The 27,649-nt window shown below is 31.5% G+C and overlaps 10 protein-coding genes across 10 annotated transcripts; 6 read left to right on the plus strand and 4 right to left on the minus strand.

Annotated features, from left to right (window-relative positions):
• Positions 1-109: 109 nt before the first annotated feature.
• Positions 110-2,098, minus strand: BX663DRAFT_521048 (ornithine decarboxylase). Its single transcript, XM_051529189.1, has 3 exons — positions 1,361-2,098; positions 905-1,289; positions 110-801 (listed from the first exon to the last, which is right to left on the minus strand). The coding sequence occupies exons 1-3, from the start codon at positions 1,617-1,619 to the stop codon at positions 144-146; spliced, it is 1,302 nt and encodes a 433-aa protein (XP_051379465.1). The 5' UTR covers positions 1,620-2,098; the 3' UTR covers positions 110-143.
• A 2,513-nt stretch (positions 2,099-4,611) lies between these two features.
• BX663DRAFT_489148 (uncharacterized protein) lies at positions 4,612-5,688 on the plus strand (the record flags this gene model as incomplete). The annotated part of the gene is made up of 3 exons (XM_051524869.1): positions 4,612-4,672; positions 5,236-5,327; positions 5,449-5,688. 3 exons carry the CDS (start codon positions 4,612-4,614, stop codon positions 5,686-5,688), a joined length of 393 nt encoding a protein of 130 aa, XP_051379466.1.
• Positions 5,689-6,409: 721 nt separating this feature from the next.
• On the plus strand, positions 6,410-8,146 carry BX663DRAFT_489149 (uncharacterized protein; the record flags this gene model as incomplete). Its single annotated transcript, XM_051524870.1, has 1 exon — positions 6,410-8,146. The coding sequence occupies one exon, from the start codon at positions 6,410-6,412 to the stop codon at positions 8,144-8,146; it is 1,737 nt and encodes a 578-aa protein (XP_051379467.1).
• Positions 8,147-8,308: 162 nt separating this feature from the next.
• Positions 8,309-9,070, minus strand: BX663DRAFT_554890 (uncharacterized protein; the record flags this gene model as incomplete). The annotated part of the gene is made up of 1 exon (XM_051531570.1): positions 8,309-9,070. One exon carries the CDS (start codon positions 9,068-9,070, stop codon positions 8,309-8,311), a length of 762 nt encoding a protein of 253 aa, XP_051379468.1.
• Positions 9,071-10,446: 1,376 nt separating this feature from the next.
• BX663DRAFT_441128 (uncharacterized protein) lies at positions 10,447-13,251 on the plus strand (the record flags this gene model as incomplete). Its single annotated transcript, XM_051523439.1, has 6 exons — positions 10,447-10,933; positions 11,055-11,084; positions 11,144-11,311; positions 11,372-11,612; positions 11,682-11,842; positions 11,924-13,251. 6 exons carry the CDS (start codon positions 10,447-10,449, stop codon positions 13,249-13,251), a joined length of 2,415 nt encoding a protein of 804 aa, XP_051379469.1.
• A 1,552-nt stretch (positions 13,252-14,803) lies between these two features.
• BX663DRAFT_521053 (GNS1/SUR4 family-domain-containing protein) lies at positions 14,804-16,037 on the minus strand. Its single transcript, XM_051529190.1, has 4 exons — positions 15,845-16,037; positions 15,475-15,786; positions 15,310-15,383; positions 14,804-15,250 (listed from the first exon to the last, which is right to left on the minus strand). Exons 1-4 carry the CDS (start codon positions 15,990-15,992, stop codon positions 14,885-14,887), a joined length of 900 nt encoding a protein of 299 aa, XP_051379470.1. The 5' UTR covers positions 15,993-16,037; the 3' UTR covers positions 14,804-14,884.
• A 166-nt stretch (positions 16,038-16,203) lies between these two features.
• BX663DRAFT_460122 (solanesyl pyrophosphate synthase) lies at positions 16,204-18,119 on the plus strand. Its single transcript, XM_051523934.1, has 3 exons — positions 16,204-17,366; positions 17,459-17,632; positions 17,692-18,119. Exons 1-3 carry the CDS (start codon positions 16,290-16,292, stop codon positions 17,851-17,853), a joined length of 1,413 nt encoding a protein of 470 aa, XP_051379471.1. The 5' UTR covers positions 16,204-16,289; the 3' UTR covers positions 17,854-18,119.
• A 522-nt stretch (positions 18,120-18,641) lies between these two features.
• On the plus strand, positions 18,642-20,316 carry BX663DRAFT_521056 (mitochondrial carrier domain-containing protein). The gene is made up of 4 exons (XM_051529191.1): positions 18,642-19,052; positions 19,101-19,603; positions 19,676-20,238; positions 20,291-20,316. Exons 1-4 carry the CDS (start codon positions 18,705-18,707, stop codon positions 20,308-20,310), a joined length of 1,434 nt encoding a protein of 477 aa, XP_051379472.1. The 5' UTR covers positions 18,642-18,704; the 3' UTR covers positions 20,311-20,316.
• Positions 20,317-20,843: 527 nt separating this feature from the next.
• On the minus strand, positions 20,844-25,634 carry BX663DRAFT_441053 (male sterility protein-domain-containing protein; the record flags this gene model as incomplete). Its single annotated transcript, XM_051523434.1, has 9 exons — positions 20,844-21,173; positions 21,249-22,257; positions 22,340-22,940; positions 23,008-23,314; positions 23,378-24,457; positions 24,541-24,878; positions 24,938-24,995; positions 25,067-25,273; positions 25,323-25,634. 9 exons carry the CDS (start codon positions 25,632-25,634, stop codon positions 20,844-20,846), a joined length of 4,242 nt encoding a protein of 1,413 aa, XP_051379473.1.
• A 1,132-nt stretch (positions 25,635-26,766) lies between these two features.
• BX663DRAFT_521060 (histone acetyltransferase subunit NuA4-domain-containing protein) lies at positions 26,767-27,648 on the plus strand. The gene is made up of 4 exons (XM_051529192.1): positions 26,767-26,837; positions 26,936-27,106; positions 27,167-27,343; positions 27,395-27,648. Exons 1-4 carry the CDS (start codon positions 26,787-26,789, stop codon positions 27,560-27,562), a joined length of 567 nt encoding a protein of 188 aa, XP_051379474.1. The 5' UTR covers positions 26,767-26,786; the 3' UTR covers positions 27,563-27,648.
• The last annotated feature ends 1 nt before the right edge of the window (position 27,649 follows it).

A 27,649-nucleotide genomic window follows, 5' to 3' on the forward strand; every position in this document is an offset into this window, starting at 1 on the left:
ATCATCACTTTCATAAAGCATATAGATATATGGATATATAGGTATAGATATAGATATACGTAGGTAGCACAATGATATATAAAGTGCTAAAACATAAACATTGAATGAGTAGTTTAAAATGAACACAGTTTATTATAAAAAGTTCAGCAATATGTGTTTGTGTAAATAACATCTGATTTTCTAAATCCATTAAATTGAGAAGCAGCACAAATAGTATAAGCTCCCATATTTTCATAATAAAGCCAATCTCCAGGCTCGAGCATTGGCAAACGGCTAGACTTATTTAAGCAATCAATTGAATCACAAGTAGGTCCCCAAACACTACTTTCAAAATAAGCCTCATCCAGTTCTTTACCATACAAGAATTCTTCTTTCTTGACCAACACCCTTGGGTGTACGACTTGATGGTCAAAGATGATACAGTTAAAAGAACCATAGACACCATCATTCACATAGTACATGAATTCTGGGTTTTGCTCTACATCTTCATCAACAGGCATCGTTGTACGTCTACTGATGATGTTTGTACAGATTGTAAAAGCAGAAGCAACATAATAACGACCAGGTTCTGCAATAACGCGAATTTCGGGGGGGAATAAACGGTCCACAATCGGGCCCAAGATGGCAGCTACCTTTTCAAACGTGATACCATCTTTTACATCGGCACCAGGGAAACCTCCACCAACATCCAAAAGAGAGAAATTGAACCCCATTTCCTTTGCTTGATCAAATACGTTTTTAGCTCGAATGACTGCATCTCCAAATGCACTTTCGTCCAGACATCCGCTACCAACGTGAAAGCTATATGTAGGATAAATAAAAATTGTTTTTTTTTTGATTTTTGATTAAAGTAGATTAGATTAGATTAAATTAAATTATATATATATGTATATCGCCTTATTACCTCACACCAATTACATTCAACTCTAATTCTTTAGCCGTTTGCAACAAGTGTTGAACGGTATGTAAAGGTGCACCAAACTTAAGACCTAATTGACATAATGACATGGAATCGTCTGTCAAAATACGCAAGACAAGTTCAGCGTCAGGATAAAGCTTCTTAATCTTGTGAAGTTCTTCTGCATTATCAAATGTCATACGGCTCACATTATGTTGAGCAGCATAACGAATAAAGGAAGCCTGTTTACATGGATTGGCATAGATGATACGACTAGGATCAACACCAAGATCCAAGACTTGTTGAATTTCTTGCTTTGAGGCACAATCAAATCCACATCCCAAAGATTCCAAGAGTCTTACAACCATTGGGTCAGGATTACATTTAACCGCTAAAAAAAAAATGATACATTAAAAAAAAAAAAGAAATCAATGTTTTATCATTCATTATCGTCGTACTTACCAAAAAAGGGCTCGATTCTTGGAAGTAAAGCTTTCCAACGCAAATGTTGACGGAAAACTTCACCCAAATCACCAACAAAAAAGGCATTTTCTTGTTCATAATCATATTTCTGATTAGAAATCGATTGAAGCTTATTTTGAATTATTTCAGGGATTGTTTTGTTTTGAATCTCCATATCAGGTGAAGGAACACCTGATTTGAAAAGTTCAAGAGTATTAAAAGGAGGGTTAATGGTGAGAGTTTCAAGATCAGTGCGCATAATAATCAATGTAATTGTAGGATATATATATATGTGTGTGTGTATGTATATATATAACAAAAAGAATAATAAATTAGGAGAGTTTATAAAAGAAAAAAAGAGTTAATTCTTTCCTGATTGAAGAAGGTGATGTGTGTAGGGGACGAAGAAGAAAGGTAAAGAAAAAGAAAAGAAAAAGAAAAATATTGAGGATACAAAAGTTTCGCGTTAAAGAGTTCCCTTTCAAAAAATTAATTAATTAAAAAAAATTTCAGGAAAGCCAAGGAGGAAAGCCTCGCCGGTCAAATAAACTGTCTGCTAGTTTGGTTTCTGAGGCCGTGATGGGCAAAGACGGACTGAGCTGTGTTGCAGTCCGAGATATCAAATAAGAGCTTGGAAGTGACAAAAGAATATAAACTGTAAAACTTTTTTTAAAGATAAAGTATTACAGTTAAAGAAGGTATTTTTTTGAAAAAAAAAAATAAAATAATAAAAAAAAAGAATAAAAAATAATTTTTTTTGTGTGTGTTTTTTTTTCGCTTTATAAATATAATAATTTGGAGAAAAGCAGTCTCGATATTTATAAAAATAACTTATCAATTCCCTTAAACGTGATTCTTCATATTCATGATCATTGAATAAAGAACAAAAATTGGTAATTTTTATTAGTATAGCAACCAATTAAATCCTTGTACTTCAAAGTAACTTTTTGATCAACAACAATTGTTGTACATTTTTAAGAAGGCGCGGGTTGAATAGTGAAATAGAAAAAGGGATTGTAACCTGTTGAGGCATTTATTGTATTTTTTTTTTCTTACATAAATACTATTTGTCCAATCAAAAATTTCATTTCAAGTTTGCGTTATTTAAATTTTTTTCACCAATCAATATTCCGTATTTATTTTTATAACTGACATGTTAAATCCTTCAAAATCACTCTTAACGATTAGATTATTATTATTATTTTTATGCAATGTATCTTATTCAAGTAATAACTTAACTTTAAGAGGCAAATAAACATAGTTAGATTCTCACTTTTACTATAAAAGAAAAATAATGCATTTTTAATTATGTTTAAAAAGGTAAATACAAGTTGGTTTATTATTATTATTGGTGTACGAAAATCTATTCTTATACTTAACTCTTGTATTAGCTACTAATTGAAAACAAATCAGTACTTTTTCTCTATTATATGATTTCTAGGAGTGTTACACAAATACATTTTAAAGATAAAATAAGTATTTTAAGCTACTAGATCTTTTTCTTTTTTTTTTTAGTCTACTCAAGCTTCTTCTTATATTAGCAAAGAATTTTAAAGTTTATATATTTTTCCTAAGTTTGAAGGGTTTGCAATCAATATGCAATCTAGGAGAATTTGTATCATAAATCCATAAGAATAAAGCTGCTGTAGTCTAGAACCAGCTATTTATGTGATGGTAGAACAAAGATTAGGAGAAGTAAATAAGGCTCTGAAAAAGAAACAAAAAATAACTTGTTTATTTTCATTGAAGTAACCTCTCTCTTTCTCAAGGAAATCATTTCTATTACTTATATTTTAAGTTAAAATTATGTCCAATATTAAACTAGCATTGATAGTGAAAAGGATGGAGGCTTAATAATCTGTCCATTTATCTTTGCTTTTTTTTTTTTAGACCTTTATTTTATATACCTTTTTTTTTATTATTTATTTTCTTCAAGTAAAATGTTTCTACAAATTCTTCAACGTTTTTATAATGTTAAAGAAAAGACGTGTTTGCTGCATAAAATGGATTCAATACATACTACGTTTAATCTAGATTAAAATTTACCTATTATTAATATGATAAAAGATAAGCAGGCGTTAGCCTGAAACAACGAATGCTATAATATCCTGTCCTCTAGTAGTAATAGGATTGAGCCACAATTCTTAATAATAAATATTGCTAAATGCTTCTAGGGTATAGCAATTATTAAAGAGTTGTTTTTGAACAGAAGTCAAAGGAACAAAGCAAGAATGAAAGATATACAAAATTTAGGGAACACAACGTGCTACCCTTAAATAATCAAAATTTATTTCATTAAGATGCTTAATTCGATCTTCTTCATAGTTGAAGCACTTTATTTATTACCATTTAACATCCAAATTTTTGCTTACAGATGCTGTCATTCATTCGTACTTGTAATAGAGGAAATGGATCAAATATTTGACATCTTGAGTCCTTTTAAATAAATAAATATATTTCATCACCACTGTCATATATAAAGAAGGGGACTATTTTAATAAATAGCTTAAGTCTAATCTTTTTTTAGTTACTATTTTAAATCGCCATTATTACTATTTTCTTTTTTCTTTTTTTTTTTAAGAAAATGACGCTATAAAAGAATATTCGCTTGAATATAAAGAAAAAACTTCTTAGAAATTACTTGTTTAAGCTTAGATCATTTATTTTTGGAAACTACTATCAGTTGGCTGGATATGTACACCAAAAAGCGACTTTAAATGACTGCATATACTATTATTATTATTTTTTTTATGAGGATGGGCAGGGAAGAATTGTTGACGAAGAGGGAGCGCAATACGATGGATTGAAAAGAAGAAATAGACCCATATTATTTATAAACGTTAATCCGTCTTAGGCTCTATTGTGAAAAGCAAGGCTCAGAGGGAAAAATTAACTGATGAAGACTTAGATGTTGAAATACAAGAACTTACACTTAAAACAAAGCAATAAACTAAGCCATATAATTAAGGCTCGCATTCGTTATACAATGCGACTGATAAATATTGTCGGCTTTCAAGTATTTATCGTTTTAAATAGTCGACAACAATAATTGCTGTTTCAATTCAACGTAGAGCAAACAAACTAGGAAAAATAGAATGCATTTTAACACTAAATGATTGTACTGCTGTATTATTCTGGTATCAACTGTTTGATATTTAATGGACTGTGTCAAAGTAAATACAAATAAAACTTTATTATATTTTTACAATGAACAACAATATCTATTTAGAAAGAAAAACTGAACATATGAAATGGCTAACTTTTTGCCCACATTCATAGAAATAGTGGTTGTCCGGATGAGACCACAAGGAGGTAATTAGCTATCCACATCCAAAAAGCCATCCACAAGAGATGACCAAATAATAATAAAAAAAAAATGTCCACCACGAAAGTAGGCCAAATTCCATCCACAAAAAATGACCAAATAAAAAAAATTGCCTACCACTAAAGCAGACCAAATACCATCTACAAGAAATGACCAAAAGAAAAAAAAAATACCAGAAAATAAAAATTTTGTACCTGAAAGCTGACGTATACTGTTAAAATTTCTATGAATTGTAGTCTAGATAACTAATCAGTACGGCCATTTTCTCCCAAAGCAAATATTAAATATTACGATATTATTGGTTGCTTAGCTTTTTATAAAATAATTCAATTTTATTATGTGTTCTACTTGTCCAAACAAACATTGTCATGTCTAATTAGCTGGTAATTCCTTGAAAAGTATGAGTGACGAGGTGTTAAAAAAATATTTAATCAAATGCTCTTTAGTGAAACATTTACATGTTATTAAAAAAGAAGCTAGTTGATAAAAAGCTAAAACTAATTAATATAAAGCCTTTACATAGATCTAGCTTGAAATAGCTTCGCTTTAGTACATTTTGCAACTGAAATTGATGCTGCTAAATTTCATCACATTTATTGCGTACAGAAAAAAGTTGTATGCATACGAATTGAAGACGTGATAGTAAATCCCAGCTTAATTGGGAATCTGTCTATCAATTATGTAAATGTTTTATATCATGACAAAATAATGAAATATAAGCCATAATCTTGTGTTTTTTTCTTAATCTAAATTCCAAATATAGCCAAGAATCATCAGTTCTACAAAAGTGTTATACCGTTACCGTGGCGATCCAAGCGAAATAATCCCCACTAATGCCAATACCGATATTACTATCAATGCCAGTTTCACACAAAATACATCTGATGATGAATTGAATATTAATATTGAGACTGCAAAACTCAAAATAACAAAAAAGTTAAAAAGAAAAATAAAGGAAATCGAAAAATTGAGGAAATTTCAAGATTACAAAAAAAAAAGTTGAGATACCTGGAAGAGTTTCAAAATTAGTAAATGTATTAGCTTCTATACCTATGTTATTTGAACTAATATTGGACTATGTTTAAACTTGTTCTAACGAATAAAAAAAAAAAAAAAAAAAAAAAAAAAAAAAAAAAAGGCAACGATGGTCATGTGAATATTTCATATTAGCTTCTTCCATTTCAATATCTAAGTCTTCACCAGTTAATTTTTCCCTCTGAGCCTTGCTTTTCACAATAGAGCCTAAGACGGATTAACGTTTATAAATAATATGGGTCTATTTCTTCTTCCCAATCCATCGTATCGCGCTCCCTCTTCGTCAACAATTCTTCCCTGCCCATCCTCATAAAAAAAATAAATATTTATTTGTATGCAGTTATTTAAAGCCGCCCTTTGAGATTTGGAAAGTCGCCCCCAAAGGAAATTTTCTAGAGTTGCCTTTTTTTTTTTTAAAAAAAAACCGCCCATTAGTGTTGCACTTACTGTAATTTGTATTATTATTATTATTTTATTTTTTATTTTTACGTACGTCATTATGATTTTAAATTTTAACTCTTTTTATGCAAATTTCTTCTTTACTAGTTTGACGTATAAAACCAGTCATCATACTTTTTTTTTCTTGCTATATGAATTCATATAAAAAGAAGCAAAAAAGTGATATAATTTTTATTTATTTTGTTTATTTTTTTCAAGAAAAAACTTATATATCAATTATCTAAATCAAAATGTCTAACAATACAAACAAAGGAAATATGGCTACTTATGAAACAGGACTTAATAACCCAGGTAATGTAGCTTCCATTGGTGCTGGCAATAACTATCCTTCTAACAATGGCACTGCTCAAAATGATAACAACACTAATTACGATACTGGACTTCATACTTATCGTAATAAGGATAACACTTATACCGATCGTAATACAGATAATTATGGTAATATGGCTACTACTGGTTTGATGGGTAATCAACATAATAATAACTACAATGATCGTGGTCTCTCTAATACTCAACAACGTAATAATGATAACTTTGCCACTTATAATCCTGAACGTCAAAGTGATAACTATGGTAACATGGCTACTACTGGTCTCCAAAATGACAATAATCTTTCTTATAATACTGGACTTGATGCTAACAATCCTCGTAATATTCCTTCTACTGGAGTAACTGATGCCTCTCATCGTCAACCTGGATACAACGAATTAAGAGATACTCAAGGTAACAGAGGTATTGGTCATCCTAATAAGGATAGCTATGGTGGCCCTACAGGTACAATAACTTCCACTGGTCCTACTGATAGTTCTCATGTTCACAATAATAACAACTCTTATAATCCTAATCTTGATACTGGTAATTCTCAAAATATAATTACTGATGGTGCTATGGAAGGACGACACGGTAAAGATCATCGTGGTATGGCTGGTGCAGCTGGCATGGCTGCCGCTACCGGACTTACTGGTCATCATCATCATAAGAATAAGCATGGCATTACCAATGCTCCTGGCACAACTCGTTTGTCTCGCTCTAGTTCTTCTAGTTCCTCTAGCTCTTCTAGTTCTGATAACTCAAGTCATCATCATGGTTTGATGGGTATGGGTAAGAAGAAGCATCACAATAAGGATCACTCAACTGGTATGATGGATATGGGCAAGAAACATCATGATAAGCATAATCTAACTGATATGACTGGTCGTGCTCAACATGATAGAAGTAACATGTCTAACTACAACACTGGAATTGATCCTACTGATCCTCGTAATGCACCCTCTACAGGTGCTCATCATGGACTTCATGATAGAGATAATATGGCTAACTACAACACTGGACTTGATCCTACTGATCCTCGTAATGCACCCTCTACAGGTGCTCATCATGGACTTCATGATAAGATGAATACAACTGGCCATCACAATCCTTCCGATGCTAATCGTGCTACAACATCTGGCATGCATCACGTAGGTGCAACTGCTGCTGGTGCAACTGCCGCTGGTGCAACTGCCGCTTCTAATCATCATCATACTGCTGGTTCTGGCAATACTGCTACACATCCTACAAATACAACTACAGGTATTGGTCATACACCAGACACCACACATCAAAAGGAGCCTTCCCATCTCAATACTGGTGAACGAAAGCATGATCTTCATGGTGCTACTGCTGCTTTAGGTGATCATGGTGCTTCACAACATAACAAAAATAATGGAGGTGCTCCTAATAATGTAACCATTGATCAAGGTCCAGCTGGAGATGCAGCTCATACTGGTTTACACGATGGTCAACGACATGCAGGTGAACCCAAAGTTGCTGGATATAAACATAGTGCCTCTAAGGATACTACTGCTCATAATAAGCCATCATTTGGTGATAAGGTTAAAGGAAATCTCGAAAAAATCGCTGGTAAGGTTACTGGTAATGAAGCCAAGGTTATTGAGGGTGAAAACCTCGCCTCTGGACATAAATAATTTGCTCCCTTTTATTTCACTCGAAAAAAAAAAAAAAATAATCTCAAAGCTACTTGTATAATAAAATAATCTTTTACAATCTATTTTTATTGGAATTTTCCTTTTAAAATTGGGGGGTATTTTTTTTCTTTACTCTTTAAAAATAAATAAACAAGCGTTTAATTACTTGACTATCTTCAATGTTTTGGTCGTTCCAACTTTGTCCATTTTTTCAATCATTTCAACTTTCTCCACCGTTTCAACTTTCTCCACCGTTTCAATCTTCTCCACTGTTTCAATATTTTCTATTGTTTCAACCTTGTCTACTTTTTTAAGTCCTTCAGTAGTAAATTCTTCTTCTGATGTAGACTGAAATTCATCATTAATAGAAAATGCAAGTGGTTCGAATGCGGCTGTATCTTGATTACTTGAATCACTTCCAAATAAATTTTCGGGCGAATTCAATTTAGATTCAATAGAAATAACATCCAATGAATGCTTTCTGGATACAATCTTTACTGGATGGTTTGGTGATGAAGAATACCCCTGGGCTGATGAATCTGAAGAAGAGCCGGATGAAAACTGATACAATAATTTTCGTCTCTGTGCTTTGTATTTTTTTATTTGATCTTGAGTAAAGTGATAGAGTTGGGCTGTATCTTGTTTAGTAACAGCTTTTGTATTTTGTGGCTCATCTTGTATATCAGTATGTGCTCTTCTTAGAGAAGACTTTGTTTGCTCATAAATGTTATTTTCCGATTGAGTACGTTTATTTTGCTGTTGTTTGATCTTCTGGCCTGATCTTAATTCAAAGCAGTCACTAGAAAAACGAAGTCTAGAATAAGTATTATGTGTCGGTATTAGGAATTGCTTAGATGATATAGGATGACTGTTTAAGTTTGGTAACTTGATGTTAACAAGATCCTCATTTTTCCATTTAGGCATCCTTGATCGATTAACCTTGTCAAATTAAAAAAAAAAATAAAAGATTTTTTATTATTTTATTTTATTTTTTTATTTCTCAGCAATTTTATTTTTATTCCTAGTGATTTTTTTTTTTTTTTTACTTTGTAGTACACAACTATTTAAACCATGTGAAGGAAGAAAAAAAAAAGGATCCCTTTTATTATAAATCTTCTCTTTGTAAAAAAATAAAACAAAAATAGAAAAAAAAAAACGTCAGAAATTGCTCATTAAGACTAAATTTCATTTTTTTTTTCTATCAAATATAACAATCAATATCGAAAAAAAAATAATAGTAAGAGATCAAAATGAAAGAATTTAACTCTTTTTGTGAAGAAATAGGGATTTTTGAGAAACCATTATTCATTTCTTAAAAGTAATGATAGAAGCACAAATTCATAAATTGTTATCTATTATCTAATTTTCTTTCTTTTTTTAACAATGTATTAGTAAATTTAGTATCATAATAAGAGTACATTTAAGGTTATAATTACACGAGATTCTATTCTATTACAAATAAAGTCATTTCTTGCATATAAAATCAAATTAGGAATATGTCAAAATAAAGTTAAGATCAAGAAATAAGGGAAAAAGCGCGTGCATCTTTAATTTCAGGTAATGGTTTATCGTTACAACAATATAATGTGCCTGAAATGTTCTCCACGCATCCCTTAATAAAGCACAGATACATAATCTTCTAATTATAAATAGTTTCCCTATTTGGCAATCTTTTATTGCAATGTTTTAGACTAAAATGAGTTTCTTTTTTAAGACTATTTAAAATAATATGGCAGCAAATAGTCAACGATAAAACGATGAATATGGAAGATGTAGTAATAAAAAAGAACCTTCCGAGCCGCGCTTTTTATATTTGGAAAAAAAAATCTATTCTTCTTTATAACTTTCTGAAGAAGTTCTTCAATTTTGATTTCCTTTTTTTTTTTTCTTTAACATTTTTATTTTATTTTATTTTTCATTTTATTTTAATTTAATTTATTTTATTTTTTACTTTTATTTTCAAATATTTTTCTTTACAAGAAAAAATAATGATAATAAAGTTATTCTTAATAACATTACTCTTATCAGTAACGTTTACAAATGCTTATTTTTATGTGCCAAACTTTATGGCAAATCTACCTTTTCAAGGTGGCATGGCATCAGCAACTAGAAATAACTCTTTAATTATATTTGGTGGCGAAAATGCTACTAATACATATACCAATACTCTTTACTCACTCTCTCAGTTACCAGATACATTCAGTTGGCAATCTTTACCACAAAACAATCCGCCTCCAGGCAATATTTATGGACAAGCCGTAATCACAAAAGACAATAATCACTTTTATCTGTTAGGTGGCATGACAAATGCAACAAATAATCAGTTAGTTCCTTTACAATATTACCAATATGCCTTTGATACTAATACATGGACTGCACCTTCAACAAACAAAAATGCTTCTGCACCATTTCCTTATAATAGAAAACTGTTTAGTGCAACTTATGATGAAACCAATAATAAAATTTATGTCTATGGTGGCGCTTTAAATGAAACTGCCATCTTTTCTGATTTATGGGTTATGGATGTCGCTACTCAGCATTTTACTCCTTTACCCTCTGCCTATATACCTCGTTACGGTCATACTGCCTCTCTTTTAAGTAATGGACAGCTGGTGATACTTGGTGGTGTAGCACAAGTAAACAATAGTGGAGTCATTGAAAATATTTTAGCACCCATGAATGAAATTTACGTCTACGATACAACTACAAATAAATGGGAACTTAAAAAGGCTACAGGTGTACACAATATTCTACCTTCAACAAGAACATCGCACACAGCAGTAGTTAGTAAATATCTTTTTTTTTCTTTTTTTTTTTTTTTTTTTTTTTTTTTTTTTTTTTTTGTTTCGTGTGTGCGTGTTATAGGACTGTATGTCATAATTAATCTTTTTTTTTTTTTTTTTATTAGCTTCGGACGATAGAATTATTATTTTTGGTGGTATGTCCTAAATATAGTAAACATATAAAATAAAATAATTATTAATTTATTATATTTAGGTGATAATGGTGCTCCTGAAAGACAAAGAGTTTATTTGAATGCAATTGGTATTTTAGACACAAAGACTTGGACATGGACAGTACCAACTATATCAGGTATTCCACCTTCTAGACGTTCTTACGCTGCTGGTGGTATTCTGTCTCCAAATTATTTTACTGTCGCTTTTGGTCAGTTTATAAAAATAAAATATCATGTGAACATGTAATTAATTATTATTATTATAATAGGTTCTGCACTTAACACTTACTATAATGATATTAATGTATTGGATATCAATTCGCTTTCATGGCTTCAAACTTTTGAACAGAAAAACGAATCTTCAAATTCCAAGCTATCAGGAGGTGCCATTGCTGGTGTAACTATCGCTTGCATTATCATTTTCGTCATTCTCTTATTCTTACTCTGGAGATTTCAAAGTTACTTTCGTTGGCTTATTAAACGTATTCATCGTGACATTTGGAAGCCACGGTAAGTCTCTATAACAAAAAAAAAAAAAAAGTAAAGAATGTTCATTAACTTCGATTGCTTTACACTTAGTACTGGTGAACCTGTTTGGGCAGAAACAGCTCGTATTATTTTTCAAATCTTTTTATTGTTCATCTTTTCTCTATTTCTTGTGTTTGTTATTCGCCAAGCAATTAAAAGCCCGAACGTCACTCAAACAATTGAGGAATCAGCAGCAGAAGTTCAAGTTCCAGGTATGTTCAGAAAATCTATAAATACATATACATATATTTATAGTCATCCATATGTTTATTTTGAACATATATTATTTTTAGATATTCGTTTCTGTTTTGATGGTTTTCCAAATTATCCAGAAACAGATCCTCGATCCTTAGGTATCACCTGTCAAACAGACAATGGCTACTCATGTTCCAAATTCATTCAACCATTAAATATGTCTGTCTTTCAACCTACCTTTGCTGACAATTTAGGTGCTGTCAACTGTTTCTTATTTTTAGCTCCTACCGATTTTGTTCTTACGTCTACATCTGGTGCTAATAATGGCTCAAGACTCTTGTTTTATTTCTGGGGGGATCAAAGTATCAGTTATGGTCGTATTCATACCTCTGTTTATCCTAAATCGATGGATCCTAATGTACTTGTTTATAACCTCAACAGTCCTGTAGATACACTGATGAGAGAATCTGATGTGTTGAATTGGCAAATTAATGAGAGAAATGATATCGAAGTGACAAATGTCTATACCATCGAACCTTATACCTACAGTGCTCTATCCTATAATTTAATTGATCATCGTTATCTACAACACGTTGGCTGGAACTATGTTGGCTTCTTGCCCATTACAAACTCAACCCCTGAGGTCGTTACGAACTTCCGTGAGGAGGCCCCTAATCCCAACTATGTCCGTACACACGCAGACTTGGGCCTCATCACTGTCTTCCCTAGTGCCTTTGTGAATACGATCGAACGTGAAATCAAGGTATACACATTAGTCAATGCGCTTGGCTTTGTGGGTGGTGTCTTTGGTCTACTGGTGGCTATACAGGCTTGGCTCTTTGGTTATCGTCCAAGATCCCCCTGGGGTGTCGTTCATCGATGGTCTGTGGGTGATATGAAGCGTAGTCTGTTACGTAGCCTTCATGCAAAATTCAAAATTACTGATTCAGGTATTCCACTCGTACACCCCGTCCATCATCGATTCAGTATGACCAACTTGAATGATCTCGATTATGATGAGCCTGAGACACAACGTATCACGCGTGTAGAAGAACGTATGCAAATGTTGGAAACTCTTTTCAAGGCCTATTATGTAGATGATGAAGTCTTTAGATCATTAGATGATGCTAATAAAGATATTCATCTTAAGCAGATGAGCCCAAGGCTTGATCACAGTCGATTCCCGCCCTCTCGTTTTCCAACATCAAATCCTAGAACAGAAAAGTTAGACGCATTCGTAAGTAAACCAAATGAAAGTTTTTCTCAATTTTCAAGACTTGATACAGATACAAGTTCTGTGTCTCATATTCCATTAACACAACAACAGCAACAGCAACAACAACAACAACAGCAGCAGCAGCAGCAGCAGCAGCAACAACATACACCCTATAAACCAAATACAACGGTTCAATTGAACGATCTTTAAATATGCATCATATATATCTATCTGATAATCTCCTACAATGCATTTTTTTTTTTAATATTTATTACAATAAAATATTTTTCTTTTCTCAATTATTTGCCTAATAAATTCCCTTTTTTTTTCGAACAACACATAAATTTGAATATAAAGGATAAGATTAAACTGTATGTTATCTATACCCTAAAGAGAAGGTGGGGAGGAAGAAGAAGAGGTGGTGGTGGTGATTACTCTGTATTCATTAGATAAGACAATTTAAATGAGATTATTTGCGTTATATAATAGTCTCTATGAAATAAAAAAAAACTTCAAGATGTATTATATGTATAAATATGTATATACATATATATATATATATATTTTTAATTACAGAACATTCTCAATTCGTAACAAGTTGTATAGAACAGAACCACTTTATAGACGATGAAAAGGAAAAAAAAATTTTTTTTCTGGTAATATTTGTAACAAGTCTAATAATGGATTTAATGGAAGCACTTATAAACAATATAGTGTCTTTCAATTTATTTGATTTATATTTCAGTGACAGTCCTTATATCAATAATATCAGCTTATAAAGTGATTGATATTGTTTCTCCAAGACATTTTAAAGAAGTTTTGGTTGCTTAAAAAAAAATAATAATAGAAAAGAAAAGGCATTGGTCTTGAGTACCTTTCCCTTCCTTGCTTTTCTTTTATATATTACAACATCATAAAAAAAAATCTACCTTATGATAAATATGTGTTATAAAGATCCATCATACTGAAAGACGGAGTTATAAGCACTTTGTTCATATCTTTATATCTTTTCTCTATTCCGATATTAAAATCAAATTTTATAACATACTGTTGTATTATGTAATACAATAATGAATAGAGGTATAATTATGATAAAGAAAGGAATATTGGCTGTTGCTACTTGGCTTTTTTTTTCCTTCTATATAATTTTAAATAAGCAGAAGATGAAAGTTGCTTTCTTTCTTTCTTTCTTTCTTTCTTTCTTTTCTTTTCTTTTTTTTTTATCTGCAGCGGTAAAAATAATTTTTAAATAATAATAAAAAAAAAATTAAACGATTAAACAGCAGTAATTTCCTTCAATTAGGTGACTGGTGACTAGTACAAGATGTGTGTTCTATGAACTTTTGACATCTAAAAAAGCAGACTTAATTTTTGTACAGTATTCTGCTAATTTCTTTTCATAAATATAACATATAAACATGAACATGTTTTACAGAAAAGAAAAAAACTAATACATGTAACTTGATGATAAGCATGTCCTTATTTATTTTCATTGAGGTAAATTATCGTCCTATTTTTTATTTTATTTTTTTTTCCCTTTTTTATATTTCCAGTCGAAATAGATAAGCTTATTAGTAGCGATACTAAGTATTAGACAAGAAGTCGGTTTTTTAAAGTATTAAATAATAATAAAAGTTTTCGGTTAAAATTACCGATAGCATGAAGCAGTTGGTTAAATATATTAAAAAATGGTACAAAGGTTAAAACGTAAATCCGAGGAATCCTTTTTTTTTTTTTTGGAAGAAAAAAAAAATAATTATTAACACGATTTTATTAATACTTTCTAAGTCTACAATATAATAAAAAATAAAGAAGCATCTATTATCTTTTTTTTTTGTTTTGTTTAAATCTTCTTACTCTTCATGGGTTCTTTTTTCTTTTGTTGTGCAGCAAGAGCCTTCTTCTTGTTATAAGTAATTCTATAAAAGTTAATAAACAAGAAAAGATAAGATGTTAAGATAGCACAACCAAAGGCAGCTGCAGTTTCAGTGCCATGACAATCACCAAAGTTTGGCATAGAGCTTGTATAGGTATAAGCATAGTAAGAGTAGGTGCAACTATAGATAACAATAAGATCAATGATAAATTGAATAATTTGCATAGTAGTCAAGTATTGTTTCCACCAGATCTTTGCTCCAGAAGATGTACGGAAGTAGTAGTAATACATAAGCACATGAACAGTCAAATTAAGAACAATAGGAACCCATGACTAATTAAATGATACATTAACTTGCATATTCCTTTCCTTTTTTTCTTATCATACTTTACCACAGTAGTTTTACCAACTAATTGAGTGTAACATAAAGCCATCGTCATGCTATGATGGAAATAGTGCAAAAATTCTAACCCAAAACACAAAAGGACATGAATCAGTTATAATTCTCTCCTCTATCTATCTTTTCCCTCCCCTCCCCCTCTCCCTATAATCCTTACCTAACTTCTTCTTCTTAATAACCAAGAAAACAGTATCCAAAAGCTCATAATACTTAACCAAATAATTAAGGTAATACAATAATTCCAATTCTTGTGTATATGCCTCTTCAGAACAAATTGTATAATACAAACCATGTTTGACCAACTTGGGTAGAAGCTGTTCAACTAATAAGACAAGAAGTACAAAAGAGATAACGGTCAAAAAGGCGTTATGAAGTTGAAAAAGGAATTTGCATTTGACAGGCGACGCGTTCTTAAGTAAATATTGGCCACCAAAAATAACGATAAAATATGTAATGCATCCAATAATAACTATTAAAGTCAACGTTATTTAAACAAAGTACTCATTAAACGAGTTTAGATACTTTACCTTCATTTAAAGTGGAAAGAGGAGTAACACCTTCAACGAAACGAAAGTCTTTGGCTGATTGACCAACAGCTTTAGTATAGAATTGGTTAAAGTAGTCAAATAAATATACACCAAAAGGTCTTTCTATACTAAATTCAAGATTCGACATTTACTTGTCTTCCTGTTTTTTCTTTTAAAAAAAACTAAAAAAAAAAGGGAAAGGAAAGGAAAGAGAATAAAAAAAAAAACAGGGACAAACTTTACCTTTTTTTTTTTATATATTTTATCTAATTTAATGCGGCAATTAAAAAGTATCCCTGGATGCCCAAATATTTAACCGTACATGTATAAATAAATACATATAAAAAAAAAGGGCTATTATTGTATTAATCTCAGCCACATAATCATTGGATTTTATGCCCTTGTTCAACAATTTCCCCAGGAGTACTTGTTTATCTTTTAAATCATGTACAAAATCGTTCGTCATTCAAGACTCATCAATCCTCAGTCTTATGTACTAAACGCTGGTTTACACACAACAAGAAAAGTTTTGGCATCACCAATAAAGGAGGCTACGGATTTATCACCTATAGGGAAGATTGCACATAGTATTGATTCCTTGAAAAGCAGCATTTTAAGTTCTTCACTACTCCGTAATGTTACTAAACCAGCAGATACACCTTTTACAGGATCAGCTTCAAATTGGAATCAAGCACTCAGTGAAGCCCAAAGTCTTGTTAAAGAAAAGGACAATGAACGCATAATTGATCCTGTGCGTTTAGTAGGCGACGATCTAAAAGAATTGAAAGAAAATATTTCAAAGCTGTTATATAGCGGACACCCCTTTTTGAATAGAGTTGCTCGGCATTATTTTCATGGCGAAGGTAAACACGTACGACCTTTACTAGTGCTTTTAATTGCACAAGCAACAAGCATAACTGTGAAAAAACAATCACCAGCACAAATAAATTATGAATCTATTGATACCCCGATTTCACATGGTCTTCAAAATATCACCCAAAGCGGTGTATTTGACCGTAAATTACATTATACACCTTCAATAACTGAGCAGGGCTGTGTTATCTTGCCTACTCAAAGACGCTTAGCAGAGATTTCAGAAATGATCCATACAGCTTCTTTATTGCATGATGATGTGATTGATGCGTCTATGACACGTAGAAATTTGCCTTCAGCAAATGCCTCGTTTGGTAATAAAATGGCTGTCTTGGGTGGCGACTTTTTATTAGCACGAGCATCATTAGCCTTAGCGCGCTTAAGGAATACTGAATGTACAGAACTGATGACGACGTGTATTGCCAATTTGGTAGAAGGAGAATTTATGCAACTCAGAAATACAAACGAAGAATCAAATAATCATGTAAAAAAGTTAAGTACATTTGATCATTATATGGAAAAGACGTATATGAAAACAGGTAGTTTGATTGCTCAGAGTTGTAAAGCATCTGCAGTTCTAGGCGGTGCAACAAAAGAAATTGCATCCATTGTACATGATTTTGGAAGAAATTTAGGTTTGGCTTTTCAGGTATAGCAAAAAAAAAAAAAAAAAAAAAAAAAAAAAAAAAAAAAAAAAAAAACTTTTATATACAGGTATATATCATTAACATTTAATTATAGCTTGTAGATGATATGCTTGACTTTACTGTGACAGCTGCAGAACTTGGAAAACCTGCTGGTGCAGATTTAAAGCTAGGATTAGCAACCGCACCTGTATTATTTGCTTGGGAGGAATATCCAGAGTTGGAACCATTGATCAAAAGAAAGTTTTCGCAAAAGGGAGATGAAGAAAAAGTAAGTTGAAATATAAACACTTATATATAATATATTTTTACTAAAAGATATGTTTGTAGGCAAGAGATCTTGTATATCAAAGTGAGGGATTAAAAAAGACTTTAGAATTGGCAGAACATCATTGTAAATTAGCTAAAGATGCGTTGTATAAACTTCCACCATCTGATGCTCGTGCAGCTTTAGTTCAAATTACAGATAAGCTATTAACTAGACGCTCTTAGACTTATTAGAATTTTTCTTTTAATCTACATATACATACCACTCATATGCTTAAATGCATATTTTATATATGAAATATAAATACATATTCATACAAGTATCTGCATGATCGTATTATTTGTAAATAAGGAGTAATACAAGATAAATAGTTGTACAAAACCCTTTTCTCAGTATGTATTATTATTTGTTTATTTGTGTGTGGATATTTCAAGTATTTCGGTGCTTATAATACTGAACGACGAGCTTTTTTTTTTAAAAAAAATAAAATAGAGAAACTATTAGATATCTTTTCTAAATTTCAAAATAGTAACTTTTTGTTCAAAGTGTTCGATATTTCTACCTTATGCTTCTTGTTAATATAACATTTATTAAGTGCTTTAAATGGTAAGTATTAATTATATTTTCTCTATACTATTATTACTCATTTTTAGTTTAGTTTTAATGATTGATTTGTTACAGTCTGAAGTTTTCATTTTGTACCGTGAATACTATCTAGAGCTCTGTATAAATATATATATATATAAAACAACGTTTTCTAAATAATTTTCGATTACTCAAGTTTATAGTCTCATAGTCATTACACAAGAATATCAACAACATAGACAAATTCAACAACACTGTTTTGTCTAGCCTCCTCTTTTTTTTTTTTTGGATTAATATTTACATTTACTTTCAGGTAAATAGAGTTGCTTTAAAATGCCTTTTTAAGACTGCGATTTGTTCTTCTAAAAATCTGTGTACCCTCAATATTATACTAAAATATATTATTCTTTAACCCTAGTTTTCTTTTTTTTTTTTAAAAAAAAAAAAATAAAATAAAATAAAATAAAAAGAAAAAATAAATCAAAAAAAAATGTCTACAGATCATAATCATCCTTTTCCTACTAGCAAAGGCATCAATGGTTTAAGGCCCTACTATACTCCTGGGCTCAACAATGGCAATTACACTATTGTACCTGATGCATCACAACAAACTACCCCATATTATGCTAATGAATATGACGATTTAATCGACTCCAAAACAGCTGCAAGAGAACTCATCAACTTTACCCTTTTAAAATACCTTACAACTGCTGTTAGTAGTCCATTTGAAGTATCTAAAACACTTTTACAAGTACAATATATGCCTCGTGAAGACGCAGAGGTAACATCTATTACTAGAACTAAAGTAGAAGATGGCTCAGACGATGAACAAGAGGAGGTAAATTTGCAGGTTCTTTTTACGTTTTCATTCATTAATGTTATATAGTATAATGAGTTTACTGAGGAAGAAGAAGAGGAGGAGGAAGAAGACTTTTATGATGAACATAACTCAAGACGCAGAAGACGCCACTCAGTAGATCTTAATTCGGGAACACTAGATGTGAACGATCCAGTATTTAAAAAAAGAGTTCCTGTTGATGCTAGCGGCTACATTGTTCGTCCCAGTGTTTATGATGATCCAACTCGACCACCTCATCAGCTCAAACCTATCGAAGGAGGTGTTTGGAAAGGTATTGGTGAATTATTAAAGCAGCCTCATGAAGGTTGGCGTTCATTATTTAAGGGGCAGTACACAAATTGGCTTTATGAAATTTCACATCTGTTTCTTCAACCTACACTTGAAGGCACATTAAATGACATGTTTGATCTTTATGATGACACTATTCCCCTTGTTCATTTGGATCGTGTTGGTCCTAATTTAGCTACGTTAGTAGCAAGTAATCTAATTGTAGGATTTTTATTAAGTCCTTTAGAGCTTATACGAACAAGGTTAGTAATAAATAAAAAAAAAAAAATCTAATGATGACGTGGGTTATTTATTTTATGGGCTTGAGTCTTTAGATTACAGGTTCAATCAGCTTCACCTTTACGAAGAAAATATAAAGGCCCATTTCATGCACTAAGAACAATTATTCAAGAAGAAGGTGGTATTAAAGGACTTTATTTTTCTCATAACCTTGTGCCTACTCTTCTTTATCACTCTATTACACCTTTACTACAAAACGTAACACCTTTGATTATCGATCGTGTCTTCCGAATCAGTGCAACTGAATCACCCTTTTTATATAGTCTTGCAGAGTTAGGCCTTAATACATTAGAAATTCTTGTTACTTTGCCATTGGATACAATTCGTAAGCGACTTCAGTGTCAGATTAGAACGAGAACTCCTGGCAATAAACGTTTTGAACCTGTTGTCGCACTCAGACCTGTACCTTATACAGGTGTTGCAAATGCTATTTATTGTATAATCAAAGAAGAAGGTGGACGACCAAAGAAGAGCAATAGATTACAGAGAAAAAATATTCTAACAGACTGGAGTTTAAGAGGATTATATCACGGCTTTAATATGCAATGTACATCAAATATTGTATTATTCTTTTTGCATGCTATTAATGGAATTGAAGGTAAAATAAGATATTAAACATTTATTTAATACTTATATATGCTTTGTTATAGATGATTATGAAGATTTTTAAGATAGCTTTCTAATAATAATAATAATAATAATAATAAAATAAAATAAAATAAAAAAAGCTTTGAAAAATGGTTATATAATGATTCTAAAAATCGAAAACATCACTTTGCTTGTCAAATTTCTTTATTAACTGTACTTGTCTCTATCATCATCTTTATAATAAACAAGAGTTTATAGCTAAGAATACATTTTATCAAATACAATCATTCTATCCTATTTTGAATAGTGTTGCAAACTTTCCCTTTCAACGACAAATAGAAAATAATTCAAAAGAAAAGAAAAAAGCAAGTATCCAAAGAGACGCTCTTTAATCATTCTAATTCTTCAGCACTTTACATAATAAAAATTTGTATCGATAATTATCTATCTATCTATTTATATATGTTACAGCTTTTTATTTATTTATTTATAGATATACACAATAATCATATTTAGTGACATTTGCATATCCCTGACTCTAAGTTCTATTTTGCTCATCAGATCCAAGATAAGGGATATGGAAAATCTTTTTATTATGCATTTCTTTTATTTGAATTATGACTTTAAATTATAGGCTTGAGATACTCTTCTTGGATGCTTTCCAAATCCATCGTCTGAAGAAACAGGCGTACTTGAAGCAGCTTTAAGAGAATAAACTAATTGAATCATTTGATCTTCATCTCTTTCAAGTTTCATTCCATGTTGTAAAGCATAACTTTGATCAGCTCTTAGAATTGATTTAATTTGATTCTGGCATTTTTCAAAGACTTGAGCATTGTGGCGCATGTTATCATTGACATATCGGTATTTTTCAATTTCATGACAAAGAGATGCAATATCTTCAAGTCGTGACAGAATATTTTCACTTTCGTGCATATCAGAGGGCTATAACAAAACAGTGTTAATCCTACATTCAATTAACTTATTTTATTCATTCATTCATTCATTTATAACACCTACCAGGTCTTCTTCTTCAATATTCTTTTGGTTAAAAACCATCACTAGATCTTCGTTCGTTGTAACTCCTAGTTCAAGTAATAAAATTTGTGCATCAGGAGAAAGCTTGGTCTTGGGATGAACTGCTTCAATAAAACCAATAGCTAAGAAGTTATCAACCGCATTTTGACTTGCCTCTGTTGATAAGACCTCTCGATAAATGGTGCGTCTACCGGTAATCAAATGAGCAGCTATCCATTGGGAAAGCACAGGAACAATCTTACGTGGCATATAAGGTAGATTACGCAATGCTGATAATGAACAAGACGTGATCCAATAGGCATCTAACGTTGGATATATAAATGAAGCTAACAAACATACACGGGTATACTCGGTCTCGTTATTTTCAATTGTTACTACCTTGGTATAAAGTCCGTTTTCATCCATCAAGAGAAGATCCTTTTTAATAAACCAATCTAAAAGTACATTGAATTTCTCTACCCTACTCCAGGGGTAAATAAACTCATGCTTAAATAACTGAACCAAAAACGTAAATTGTGCAAAAAGATCTGATTTGCTTATTGATTTAGCTGTGTTATTTGAAAGGTAAACTACAGAAAAGAGAGCCTCTGGTAAGAATATTTCGATTAATTGACTAGCCATATAAGAAAGACTCATGACATTGTCAGCATGCTCTACAACGCGTACCAGCGTTTGGTCTGTAATGCGTTTACCACCATCCATTGTAACATTATTGCGTGCGTCTAAAAGGTTCATCGAATAAGCTACAATTGTTGAAACATCCTCATCTGGTTGCCAATCAATTTTGATATGTTTCTCTAATATCTCTTGACGTAACCAAGATACATGTTGATTAATCTTGCCCATCGTAATGCCTCCTGACACACGTCCAAATAATAAAGTAGCAGCTACCAATGTAACTGGACTCACAACAGCTGCCTTATGTTGCCCACGTTGAACCTTACGTATTATATAGTCGGCAATTACATCATTATCATTGACAGCAATTGTACTATTCAAGAATATATATACGTATAAATATATTTAGCTCTATTTCTTTTTTTTTTTGTGTGTGTGTTTGTTATAATGTGTACCTTAATCTCTTTATCTTATTTGCAGGTAATTTAGCTTCTTGTACAGTTTGTCGCACATCAATCACTTGCCCAAATCCAACAAAAACACGTCCATATTTACCCTTTTCAAATGTTCCATTGTCTTTTGTAGCAGCTCGATCGGCATATGTGGCGCTAGGACGAAGAAAAGAGGTGGATACAGTGATGCTTCGAGGCTTTTGATCTAAGACTTGGTCAATCAAAGTGCGCAATTCTGGAATTTTTTCATAAGTAATGTTGATAGGCACCAGCACTGTTTCTTTCTGATTAGATGATATGGAAGAAAATGAATCTGTTGGTGTAGGTGAAAGAGGCTCATTTGTAGAAAATTGCTGATTATGACTCAAAGTACCATCAATAATCATGTTCATTAAACCATCATGGTAGGCAGTCTGTAATCTGCCTGTACGTGAACGAGCACGTTCAACGACTAATGATAATGCGCCATGCTCTCTCAAAAGGACCTCTGTATAAGCAGCAGTTACAGCTGTATTTAATGGTGATCGTGTTGCGAGATCACGTCGAACAAAGTAAGCACCCGTTATACGAAGAATATCTGATATAGGCCCCAATAACGCCAAGGCTAAATAAAAATAAAATAAAATAAAAAGTTTATTAGTTACATTGACAGAAAATAATAATAATTCTACCTTCATCACATGCTATAGCAGGTACAGGTAAATTGTATCGCAAACAAATGTACCAAATTATCAATTGGTCAAGAATAGTTTTTGAAACAGGAACATAAACTACATTTTTGTCCATGATTTGTTCTTTAAGCTGAGCAATATCTAATTCATTGATACGAACACTGGTAAAAAGACGTTTAAATAATGTATTAAGAAAGGCACCTGCAGACCAAATATAGGGGAGTTGAGTTCGTTCCTTCATACGTTGAAGAATCTTTAATGCTTCTCCAACAACAGTATTTTGAGGCACACCTGAGGTTTCAATAATCTTGAGAAAAAAAAAAAAAAAAGGCATTAGTATAGATTACTCATTATTTAATGACACCCTTACCTGGCGTATATTCTGGCCTACTCTATTATCATTTAGTACTTCAATTCGAATATGCTCCTCATAAGACTCAGAAGGATTAAGCCAGTGCCCTAAATGAGTCATATTTTCTTTGTTCTTTAAAAGATTTGAATCATCATGACACCAGTCATCTAAACTAGCATCAAAGTCATTAATCCATTCTTCCATCTTTTTTTTATCTTTAAGTTCCTGTCCTGGCTTTTCAAGTGATGCTACTAATTCAGTCAGCATGCGCTCTGTTCTCTTTTGAATATCAGAAGCACTAAAAACAACAGATTCAATTTGTTGGTCAATAATTGAGTGTTGACCTGCTCCAGGATGCAAATAAAGTGAACAAGCCCAACCTTGTGGGACAGTGATGTTTCTTAATCCTAGAGGGGGTGAAGGTGTAATGTAACTGTGGATACCAAAAGAAAAGTTCACAATATAGGTATACCAATCCATATGTTTAAAACGAGCTAGATTAAATTGTTTATCGTTTGACATATCTTGTTCAATTTGTTTAACATTAGGATGATCAAAGACCCAACGATGTCGTAAAAATGGCTGAACGGCAACAACAACACGAGAAGCCAATTCCAAGACACGATTTAATGAATTAGCATCATTACCTGATTTACCAGTAATAGCTGATGATAAAGACTGTGGTAAACCATATTTCATAAAGAATTTAGCCTTGAAAATGGACCTATTAATGGCAAAGTACTCTTCAGCTGTAGGGAGTCCAAGTTTTATATTACGAAGCCAATAAGAGCGAATAGCATTGTAGATTTGTAGCCAACTTGTTTCATCAAACCCACATGCAGTGACTTGATATATGTAAGGAAAGTAATGCACATGAGGGATATTGACACCATCCGTATCTTGCTCGAGGACTTCATTATAAGGTAATAGGAAACGATAACCGGGTTGTGTCATAAATGCAGCACTACCCAGCACTACTCTAACCAAATAATCGACAGGCACTATATTTGCCAACATACTGGCCATTTCAGGTTGCAATACCTGTGCTCCTTTTCCCATTAAAAATATTAGACCATTTGCTCCGGTAACACCATCTACCTATTAAAAAAAAACAATTAAAATGAGGCTTTGTCTTTTTTTTTTATTTTTATTTTTATTTTTTTTTTTTTGTAACAAATTACCCAGCCAGGTAAAGGTTCAAATGCACCTGCGCCCACTTGTGTTGTTCTAATGATAGCAATAGGCCATTGTTTCTTACCACCTTGAGCTTCTTCAATTCGATTCAAATCAACACGTTTTAAAATTAAATGCTCAGTAAGAGATTTTGTAAATGTATAAGTATTTGGATAATGAGCAAGGATACGCTGTGTCATTTTAGGAATATCTTGAAGTTCAAGGTCTACAATTTCTCTTAAAAGTTCTTCTGGGTCACCTACTTGCATAGGATAAACTCTTTCTTGTATATGGCCATCAGGAAGATTTGGATCTGTGTAAGCTAAAGACATATGAACAAAGGCCTCTAGATCCCAATAAAATATTAGTTAAACATATTATATAACGTATGTTTATCTGCTTTACCCATATGTTTACATTCATCGGCTAAATCCATCATTCTAAGTGTACCTAGTGTGTTTGTCTATTTATTTATTTATTTTATTCATTTAGATCATTACAAATAACGTCTTGTTGAATTTATTTTCCTATTACCTCCAAAGCCAAGTCCAATCTTTCATTATAATTTAATGTGGCTGCGCAGTGTATCACCACATTTACATTTTCAGTAATTTTCTCCCTGTCTGGCTCAGACATAGACAAATCTGGAGAAATAAGATCACCAGCAACAGGGATAATCTTATTTTTAACAATAGTATCAAATATCTCTTTCCCCATCATACGTCTCAAGATTAGAAATGCCTAATAGCATAAAATAAGTAAAACTACTACAAACATTGTGAGTATTTACCTTGTTATTAAATATTTCATTAAGAAGTCTTTCAGATGGTCTACCAATTTTGCTACGTTTAATACTACCACTTCGAATTAAGATATAAATGGTGCCTATATCTTGTTGTAGTGCCTGAATCAATTTCCATAAAATAGCTTTTCCAATAAAACCAGTAACGCCTGTCATTAATATATTTTTATGTTTATAATAATCAATAACAGGACCCTTAAAATCAGTATCAGTATAATTTTGTGGTTTTTCATCAGATGCAATATCATCTAAAGTAGTATTATCTTTCGGTGGTATAGGTGTTTGAGGTTCGTTATCCATGACAGATTCACCGTTGATAGTTAGCTCAGGTATCGCTACTGTCTCAGTTTGTAGTTTATCACTATCGTTCATGATAACTTCAGGGATGTTTTTATCGGATCCTTCCTGTCTGCTTGGCTCCTCTTCTTTAATATCTTCTGAGAGACTATTTTGCTCTTCGTCTTGTATGTTATTAGAATTGAGTAATGAGGTTTGTTCTAATGTTGGCTCAACATCAGTTTGATGATTTATTTCTTCTCTTTGTTCCATCACCCAAGTCTATGTTTTTTTTTTGAAATGAACAAAGTCATTAATTTTCATAATTCCCAATAAATATTTTAGAAGATTTAGTTTACCTAAAGCCAAATATGAGTAAGTTTTCTAAAGAATAAAAAAGGGAAAAGTTAATTTATTGGCTTAATGATTTTGGCGCATCAGAATTTTATTTTGTAGTCCGATTATTATAAAATTAAATATCAATCTTATGATGAGATTGATACGGGTTTTTTTTTAAAAAAAAAAAAAGTAAATTAGACAAATTAGATTTTTCAATGCTCACAGAATCAAATGGTAAAATGTTTAACTTCAATTGGCAAACTTTAAAACCTCAATTAGCAAGTTTGCCTGTGAACCCATCGGTGGCAAATTTCAAATGACTCGAATAGCAATTTTTATACGAATTTGAATAACAACTTTTCAATTTTTATTTATTTAAGAACTAACAGGTAAGCATTAAATAGGTTCATTGATTTTAAAAAAAAAAGTGTAACAAATATGGATAAAGGAAATGAAAGGTCTGGTAAAGCTTTATAGATAAAGACGTAATACAGACTATATTAAAAAGAGGAGAACAGAATATAAGTTTCGCTCACGACTATGCTTATGAAGCGTAATATGTTAGAAACAGGATTATATTATTAATAGCTGCTCTTATTTGTAATTATATGAACTAATAAAGGATTTAATTGGTTTTCTACAAACTATAATATGTATTAAATGCAATGTATCGTTGATAATATATAAAACAATCGAGCTAATCTTCCAGAGTGATTCACATATTTGTGTGCACCTAGGGATTTTCCAAAATTATTGATCACTGAATTTTTTACCTCTTTTTCGACATTGATATTTTTTATTTATTTATTTTATTTTATTTTTTTTTTTGTGAAAACAATGTCAGAAATAGCAAAGGAAAATAACAAAACAAACACCACTAAACAGGAGGTAATATAGTTGAAAGATATAAACATACATACAGTTTAGATTAAGAAGACGCGTAACTAAAAATTTACGTTATAATTTTATGTGATTCAATTATTTAGACAACAACAAACAATAGTAATCAAACATTGACAGCAATAGCAAATAGTCAGTCAACTTCAACAACAAATACACCCGCTGAACCACCGCAAGTAACACGTCAAAAATATGAAGAAACGAAGCAAGAATTACAAGCATTATTAGCCAGAAAAAAGCAAGTCGATACAAATCTGGTAAACATAGTAAATGATGGTTTATTCAATTTAACTTAATTGTTTGATAAAAAAAAACAGATTAATTTAGAAAATGCCATTTATTTATTTGAAGGATCTTATTTAGAAGACACACAACAGAATGGAAATATCATTCGTGGATTTGATGGTTATTTAACAAATAGACCTGATCGTAGAAAACCAAAATTTACAGAGCTAGATCGATTATTTTCATTATCTTCATCTACTTATCAAAAAGTATATAATTATTGTAAATGAAATGGGTCTTAAACTAATGTTTGTTAATAGGCACTTGCACAAAAAGAAGAAAAAGATCAAGATTCCAGTCAAGATGATAGATCATCTTCTGGTTCAATATTACGAAAAGAAAAAAAACGAAAATTTAAACATGATGGTACGATAAAAAAGAAGAAGAGCTCTGCTGGCAGAGAAACTGATGATGATTTGGATGTTTGAAATTAATAATACTTGATAATAAAAAGGATAATTAAACTACTGTAATATATGGAATACATGTATATTTTTTTTATCGATGATCTCACC

The sequence above is a fragment of the Cokeromyces recurvatus genome (genome assembly GCF_025118155.1).
Source record: "Cokeromyces recurvatus strain NRRL 2243 chromosome Unknown BX663scaffold_30, whole genome shotgun sequence".
Classification (NCBI taxonomy): Eukaryota; Fungi; Mucoromycota; class Mucoromycetes; order Mucorales; family Mucoraceae; genus Cokeromyces; species Cokeromyces recurvatus.

What these genes read in the sequence shown, in the direction of transcription:
- BX663DRAFT_460122 (XM_051523934.1), top strand. Translation starts at nt 16,290, where the DNA reads ATGTACAAAATCGTTCGTCATTCAAGACTCATCAATCCTCAGTCTTAT. An exon ending in ATTTAGGTTTGGCTTTTCAG is followed by an intron (nt 17,367 to 17,458) that starts GTATAGCAAAAA and finishes ATTTAATTATAG; the next exon opens with CTTGTAGATGATATGCTTGA. An exon ending in AAAAGGGAGATGAAGAAAAA is followed by an intron (nt 17,633 to 17,691) that starts GTAAGTTGAAAT and finishes ATATGTTTGTAG; the next exon opens with GCAAGAGATCTTGTATATCA.
- BX663DRAFT_521053 (XM_051529190.1), bottom strand. Translation starts at nt 15,992, where the DNA reads ATGTCGAATCTTGAATTTAGTATAGAAAGACCTTTTGGTGTATATTTA. An exon ending in TCTTTCCACTTTAAATGAAG is followed by an intron (nt 15,787 to 15,844) that starts GTAAAGTATCTA and finishes TGACTTTAATAG; the next exon opens with TTATTATTGGATGCATTACA. An exon ending in TAGTTGGTAAAACTACTGTG is followed by an intron (nt 15,251 to 15,309) that starts GTAAAGTATGAT and finishes TCATTTAATTAG; the next exon opens with TCATGGGTTCCTATTGTTCT.
- BX663DRAFT_521060 (XM_051529192.1), top strand. Translation starts at nt 26,787, where the DNA reads ATGTCAGAAATAGCAAAGGAAAATAACAAAACAAACACCACTAAACAG. An exon ending in CAAACACCACTAAACAGGAG is followed by an intron (nt 26,838 to 26,935) that starts GTAATATAGTTG and finishes TCAATTATTTAG; the next exon opens with ACAACAACAAACAATAGTAA. An exon ending in CTTCATCTACTTATCAAAAA is followed by an intron (nt 27,344 to 27,394) that starts GTATATAATTAT and finishes GTTTGTTAATAG; the next exon opens with GCACTTGCACAAAAAGAAGA.
- BX663DRAFT_521056 (XM_051529191.1), top strand. Translation starts at nt 18,705, where the DNA reads ATGTCTACAGATCATAATCATCCTTTTCCTACTAGCAAAGGCATCAAT. An exon ending in TTAGAGCTTATACGAACAAG is followed by an intron (nt 19,604 to 19,675) that starts GTTAGTAATAAA and finishes TTGAGTCTTTAG; the next exon opens with ATTACAGGTTCAATCAGCTT. An exon ending in TGCTATTAATGGAATTGAAG is followed by an intron (nt 20,239 to 20,290) that starts GTAAAATAAGAT and finishes GCTTTGTTATAG; the next exon opens with ATGATTATGAAGATTTTTAA.
- BX663DRAFT_521048 (XM_051529189.1), bottom strand. Translation starts at nt 1,619, where the DNA reads ATGCGCACTGATCTTGAAACTCTCACCATTAACCCTCCTTTTAATACT. An exon ending in AAGAATCGAGCCCTTTTTTG is followed by an intron (nt 1,290 to 1,360) that starts GTAAGTACGACG and finishes TTTTTTTTTTAG; the next exon opens with CGGTTAAATGTAATCCTGAC. An exon ending in TTGAATGTAATTGGTGTGAG is followed by an intron (nt 802 to 904) that starts GTAATAAGGCGA and finishes TCCTACATATAG; the next exon opens with CTTTCACGTTGGTAGCGGAT.